The 7,148-nt window shown below is 36.1% G+C and overlaps 1 protein-coding gene across 1 annotated transcript; it reads left to right on the top strand.

Moving 5' to 3' along the window:
• Nucleotides 1-1,257: 1,257 nt before the first annotated feature.
• LOC142545512 (zinc finger A20 and AN1 domain-containing stress-associated protein 5-like) lies at nucleotides 1,258-2,016 on the top strand. The gene has a single exon (XM_075652738.1). The coding sequence runs from the start codon at nucleotides 1,381-1,383 to the stop codon at nucleotides 1,807-1,809; it is 429 nt and encodes a 142-aa protein (XP_075508853.1). The 5' UTR covers nucleotides 1,258-1,380; the 3' UTR covers nucleotides 1,810-2,016.
• The last annotated feature ends 5,132 nt before the right edge of the window (nucleotides 2,017-7,148 follow it).

Raw genomic sequence — 7,148 nt, 5'->3', positions numbered from 1 at the left:
TCTCTATCATCTTGTTTACCTACCATTAAGCTCTACAACGCCTCAGAGTTGCGGTTTCTAAATGGTGTCCCCTTGGTAATCAAGCGAGAAGAGGACTTTCATGCTTTAGTCTCATGCCTTTCAGCGCGACAAGTTTGGAGCTTCACCTCAATTAATGGAAGTCATATTGGTCTTGTGGGTTCTTTACGTGATTGGTGGAACATTTTTGTTACCACCAAAGAGCATATCGAGATTGAGACCGCAAATGTGGAGCATTTGGCAAAACCACAATGATGTTGTGTGGGATGGTAACTGTACCATGATCTCTTAATCTTCTAATCCAATGGCGGAGCCAGAAATATGTCTTTGTCCGGACTAGAATTTTAACCTCTAGAATCTTTTAATATTTTAAATTGATCTACTCGAACTAATATCGTATTATTTCAAAATTATACAAATTTTACACATAATTTTTTTAAAAAAAAATTGGGCCAGACTAGGTACAAAAACACGTAGCTCCGCCCCTGTTCTAATCCACAATAGATCTTCGCTCACTCCATCCACATTTTGTTTCTTCCATTTCCCCTAGTCAGCAGCAAAAATGTTTACGTTGGCACAAACCACCTGAGCCTTTACCTCAAATGCAATGTTGATGCAGCTGTGTTCCTCAATCATTGTCGTATGGGTTTTGGGTGCCTTCTCCGCGACTCTCATGATTCATTTTTAGCAATGATACATGGCTGCCTACATGGTTTGATGCATGAAATTCTCCAACTCGGATTCCTCCCCGTCTAAGATTAATTATCCACGAGTGCAAATGCTTCGCTTCGGATTTACATAATGTAACTTTGTTTTTCCTAGAAGATCAACGAAGAACCAGACTACCACTCATGCATTAGTTAAGAAATCATATTCTATGTCCGGTGAGTTATTCCTTCCTCTACTTTAATTTATGATGTTATTCTGCCAAACATGGTTTCATATAATCATCGTGTTTATTTAAAATAATAACCAATAAAATAAAGATAGTGACACGGACTATCGTCAAAATTGGTGGCTCAATCCCTGTTTTCTATCCATCCACATGAAAAGACAAAGTCTACCCTTATTTCAGCCCATGCGGGAAATACGTCACTGTCCACCAAAAAGTAAGTCCCGAGGGGCGTTTCAGTCATTTCAATGGACCTTAATGACTGATACAGCGATTCCCCCCCCTCACGCGCTCCAAAGACACCCACGAGATTCCATTAATTTAATATTCGCCCCATATTTAATTCGGAATCATATTTAATACCCCCGGTTACTCATTTCTCATTTCGCATTTCATCTCACCTCCTCGATTCCTTCGCCGCCTTCGTCTCTCTCGCCGGACCTTCCGATCTCGATCAGATCGATCACGACATGGCACAAAAGAGGGAGAAAGAAGAGACCGAACTCAAGGTTCCGGAGAGCTTGCGGATATGTACCCCACCGCAGCCGACCTCCACGCCTCCGTCGCATGTCCCGGCCTCCAGGATGACGGAAGGCTCGGATCCGAAGATTTCGATCGCGTGTGACTCGAGATCCAGCTCGGGGTTGACTCCGGAGAGCCCCGATCCTGGGGAGAAACGGGTTTTGAAGAGACCGAGGGAGGTGAACCGGTGCTCCGGGTCGGGCTGCAGGAAACGGATCGGTTTGATGGGTTTCCGGTGCAGGTGCGGAGAATTGTTCTGTTCTGAGCACAGATATTCAGATCGGCACGATTGCAGCTACGATTACAAAGCGGCCGGCCGCGAGGCGATTGCGAGGGAAAATCCCGTCATCAGAGCCGCCAAAATCCTCAAAGTTTGAATCAAATGATCCGAAATTCTAGGTTTTGGTTCGATTAATTTGGGCTTTCCGTTGTTGGAGCTGATTAATTAAATTAATTAGGAAGGAGAATTACTCTCGCGAATTCGATCAAGTATAGGATAGGGGTGTGTTCTTGTGATTTAGAATTAAATATTTGTTTTTCATTGCGGAAATTATTGTTTTTTGCAATATTTATTTTGCTGCTCTGAGGAATATTTACTCTAAATTGGATTTTGATACAAGAAGATTGCTTGCTAATTGTTTTAAAATTATTTTCTATAATCTATCTTTAATAAGTTTGTTTTTATTTTATTTTTCTGTATAGTAATCATTTATAAGATAAACGGGAGGTAAATCTTCATGATCAAACATAAAGTTATCATTATTTATTATACTCAAAAAACTTTGTTTCAACTTTCTAAAATATTAAAATTGACAAAAATATTTTTATACATGATGATTTTAATGATTGATTTTTATTCGGTCAAGAATGATATATTTAGATTAAATTTTTTTATTTTAAACATTTAAAATTATTATTTACTGAGTAATTAACTATTTGAGGAAGAGAATTTTTTCAAATAATATGGATCTGAACTCAAGTTCGAGATTAATTATTTGGAAGGTTTATTCTAAAATTTTAAAATATTTGAAATAAGAAGATCTAATCAAAATTATATACCAAGAATAAAGTGAAATTTATCATTCCTAAGGTGAGTTTATGATTCAAAATAATATGTTTCTAGAAATAGTACTGGATTCTTCAAAAATTATCAAAAAAATTTAGAGAAATTCAAAAGACAATACAAAATTATAGAAATGTGTTGTATTATGTACCACAAATATGGAGAAAATCTTTGAAAAACAAGAAAAAATTCTTGTAACATTAAAAAATATTCAAACAAAATTCAAACCCTATAATAACCAAATTCTAGTAAAAATATTTTGGAAGGAAAGTTATCACAATTTTTTGGTACTGAACTCTTATTACACCAAAGCGAAAAGACTAAAGTATTGCAAAACATTTGACTGACGAAAAAAAAAAGATCAATCTAATTAAAATTTTCTCATAAAAAATTTTATTCTGATGACAGCTTTAGAAAAAATTGATCTCGATAATCGCCAAGATCTTATAGAATCTTTTGCAAATCTCAATGTCGTAGATCTAAAGATGAACACAACTTGGGGTAAAAACTAATTAGGGAATATGTCCCGGGAAATCCAGATACTTTGACACGAAGAGCCTATTTTCTCAAAAAAAAATTGGCAGAATGATGTCATATGACAGCATTACAAAAGTATTACAAACGACTAAAAGGTATTAACAAACGTACTTCTCAATGGTGTAAAGAAAATGATTTTCCAACGATTATTGGAAGTAAACCACAAAGGCAGAAAAGAAAGAGCTTTAGATTTCATAGTTATGCCAGAAGTGAAAGAAGTTCTTGGAAACCAATAACAATATGGTTAAGACAAAAAACCAGATCTTATAAATCTGGGCAAAGTAGTGGACCATCAAGAACTAGAATGTCATCCTAAGCATTGAGCACATCTTGAAGCACGAGAAGAACACCAACAAAGAAAACGTTCAGAAGATCTCGGAAAGTTTAAAGATTGTAATTGTTAGACATATGGAGCAAGATGTCATATTTTAACCAACTTTCTAGAAAATGATAAAAGGGTAATAAAAGGTTTCGATCTGACCTCGGATATTGAAGAAGTAATTTATTACCAAAATCTTGTTCCAGTATAGCAATTTGAGGATATTGCCTCAGACGAAAGTGAATAATAATTCTTAAGTCAGGAAGAATATGACGGAACATAATCAAAATCTAACTAAAGATGAGGTGTTTCGACACGATACACATGAAGATTTGTCTTGTTTTTTTAGGCAGACAACAAAATCTCATAACATGGTTCAAAATATCATCAGATAAAATCCTAACTTACAGAGATATCAAGGATTCTCTGTAGGACAGATAGAAAAATTCTTAGGAAATCTTGGTCTAAGAAACAGAAAAAATCATCTAATCTATAAAGTTTCCAGAAGGAAAATGACAATCCCCATGGAACTTTCAAGAAATAGAATAGCGATGCAATTAATTTTTTTTGAAGAAATAAAGGAAAAATTACAAAAACTCAAGATAGAAGTAGCACGAACCATGTCCTGGATTCATATCGGAGCAATCCAGATTATGATAAAAGCTACATTTAAAGAAGGAATAGATTCACCCATCGATATTGTAACGTCCCGAAAATTTAAAGGTCCACGAAAACCACATGCATTTGAGTTATTAAATTCTTTGTATTTTAATTAAATGTTTTAATTGCATAAATTAATTATGTGGTGCATATTGGCATGTTTAAAATATATTTTTCTACATGATTGCATTAAAATGTAATTTAAAGGTTATTCGAGTTACGATCGAGGAACGGAGATCGAGGGCTGAAAAAAAAAATGTTTTTATTAAATAATTATTTTTAATTATTTAAAATATGGGTGATGCTTTTTCTTATTTTTTTGAAAATAAGAGATTTTGAGGTGATTTTATACGCCGGGACATAATTTTTATCGGTGTTGAATTTTTAACAAAAACGCAAACGTTTTAGCAACCCGGCTAATAAATTCACAAACTTATTTAAGCAAAATTATTTTTAATATTTTAATTAATCCCTAATGAGCTTAATTGGGCCTAATCTAATGGGCCTAAGCTTGATTAAGGTGTAATTAACTATATAATATGCAATTAACCCACCCCAAACCCTCGCTTTTACACAGCAACTTTCAGCAATTCTCTCCCCATAATTCACGACACACACACACACACCAAGTTTTAAGAGGAGAAAGTCGAAGCTTCAAGGAAATTTAAGCCTAGTCTCCGCATCGTCGTTCTTCGCATCGCCATCGAATATTCGTGCGTTAATAACGCAAAGGCACGTCATATTCTCCTTTTACTCATCATCACACCATAGTAATTGTTTATCCATAGTAATTGTTTATGCATAATTTTTAGAGAAAAACATAGCACATAAGTTGAATTTTCGTAACTACATGCCTATGTGTTCCAAACTTGTGTTTTTTATTTCCAAAATCATGTTTTATACGTGTAAAAGGGGCTGCCATGATTAGGAAAGGGTTAAGGGATGTTTTTACATGTTTTAGAGAGTCCTTAATCACCCCAATACGCTGCAAACGTGAAGAGAAATAAGCTGGAACCGTAGGCCAAAGAAAAGGGGTCAGGAACGTGAGTTTGTTGGGTTGTGCAAAGCCAAGGGGTTCGATCACTATGCATGGGGTCTTGGGGCTCGACTAGGTCAGGGTGTTGGGTCCTAAGGGACATGGGTCAGGGTCAGGAAGGGTCCTAGCCGCGCAGCCCTGGAGGAGTCCCATGAAAAAGGGACTCCTCGTGCGATCTGTGCAAGGGGCAGCAGCGCGGTTCAGGGGCTCGCTGCTGGGGCTTGGGTGAGTTAGGTAGGTCCTATAGGGTCTAAGGAAGATGGGTAAGGTCTGGGATAGGGGCTGGTGCGGCTGGGTCGCAGCTGGCTCGAGGGAAAAGCTGCAACCGTGGAGAAGCACAAGATGCGCAGGTTGGTGTTTCTGAATTCAGGGGCTCGCTGTGCAGGATTCAGGGGCTGGGCTGGTCTGGGTAGGGTCTTTCCGTGGTCCAGGATTGGTTAGGGTCAGGTGGGCTCAGTGGTGGTTCGGCTGGAAGGAGCCTAGGCTAGATAGGAGTCCAATTGCACTATGAAGCTCACGCACACACAGCACATGCAATGGGGTCAGCTTCCAGGCGAGTTTGAGCGACTTGGGGACTGGGTCATCGGGTTGGGCTTTGTCAGGAGGGTGCCTAGGTGAGTTGACTATGTTTTGGTTCATAGGGGCTCGGGCGTGGCTCGGGTGAATTAGGAGATGGCTCGGTGTGTTCGATAAGGTGTCAAAAACGAAGTTAATAAAGCTAAAAATGAATCCAGGGGTCCACGGGGGTGGCTCATGACTTGGAAGGGTAGAATAAATATTAAAAATGATATGTTTAAAATTTGGGATCAAAATAACGAGTTTTGGATTTATTCGGGATTTAATCGCCGCACGAAACGTTAATTAACGAGTTAACTGAAACGCCTAGTTTTAAGCTTTATAAAATTATGAAAATTTAGGTTTAAGCTTAAATAATTATTATAAGTCTAAATTTTTAATTTGGGAATTTTATATTAAGGTTTGGTTTAAATCAGGATTAAAACGCATTAATAAGTCACATTTAAAGATTAATTTAAAAGTCCTCGATTTAAGCTAAATAAAAATATGAGAAAATTCATGTAAGCTTAAATAATTATTTGGGACATGTTAGAGTCAATAAATCAAGGAAAAAGTCAAAATCGTAAATTGTCGAGTCCAGGGGTAAAACGGTCTTTTTACACCTAAAAATTAGTAAAGGTCATGACAGTGTCCTGAATGTTGTTTTATGTGCTAATATGATTATTTTCAATGGTTATGGATGTTTATGAGATTTTATATGTTAAAACGATTATCTTAAATGTTTATGTAATTTTATATGTTTAAGGATTTTTATGTCAAAATGTTTATTTAAAATGTTTATGATTTAACATATCAATATGTTTTTTTTAAATGCTTTGATGTTAATATGATTATTTTAAATTTTCATGGGTATTTATATGTTAAAATGTTATTTTTAAAATGTATATGGATTTTTTTGATTTAACGTGGACATTTAAAAGACATGTTGCATGCTTTGTTTAAAAGAAAAATGTTATATGCATGTTTAAATTTTATAAAGTGATGAGAATATGAAACGTTGAAGGAAGTGAAGTAATTGTGACTAATACGATGATATGTTGGAAATTTCGTGAGGGTTATGGTCCCAGTGGGAGCCCGACGATCGTGTTTCCTTGGATACGGACATGTAGATGTATACGATGATATGTTAATACGTAAGGCCAAGGCCCAGTTGACCGGTGAGAGTGTTGCTGGTGTCCCCGCCGCCCAGTACTGTGGTTACATGTAGATGGATTCATCGCCCAACACGTAGACGTAGACGTAGATGAACAAGAAAGTCACAATTAACGATCTGAATTCAACGAAAGTAAAAAGGAATACGTATATGTTGATGATAATATGAATATGAATATGTTGAGGATGATATGATTAAGTTTACGGAAATAGTTTTTATGAAAATGTTTTTATGCATCATGAAAATGTTTACGAAAATGTTTAAGTTTAAGTTTATGCATCTTCATGAAAAAGATATTTTAAGTACAAGTATTTTTCACTGTTATATGTTAACTGTATTACGTATTACTTGTTATCAAGGATATGACGTGTT

Source organism: Primulina tabacum, chromosome 1 (genome assembly GCF_025594145.1).
Source record: "Primulina tabacum isolate GXHZ01 chromosome 1, ASM2559414v2, whole genome shotgun sequence".
NCBI lineage: Eukaryota > Viridiplantae > Streptophyta > Magnoliopsida > Lamiales > Gesneriaceae > Primulina > Primulina tabacum.
The sequence above is the reverse complement of the archived record's forward strand: the minus strand, read 5'-3'. Positions and strand labels throughout refer to the sequence as shown.

Bases quoted from the DNA above. Each gene is read 5' to 3' on its own strand.
- LOC142545512 (XM_075652738.1), top strand. From the start codon at position 1,381: ATGGCACAAAAGAGGGAGAAAGAAGAGACCGAACTCAAGGTTCCGGAG.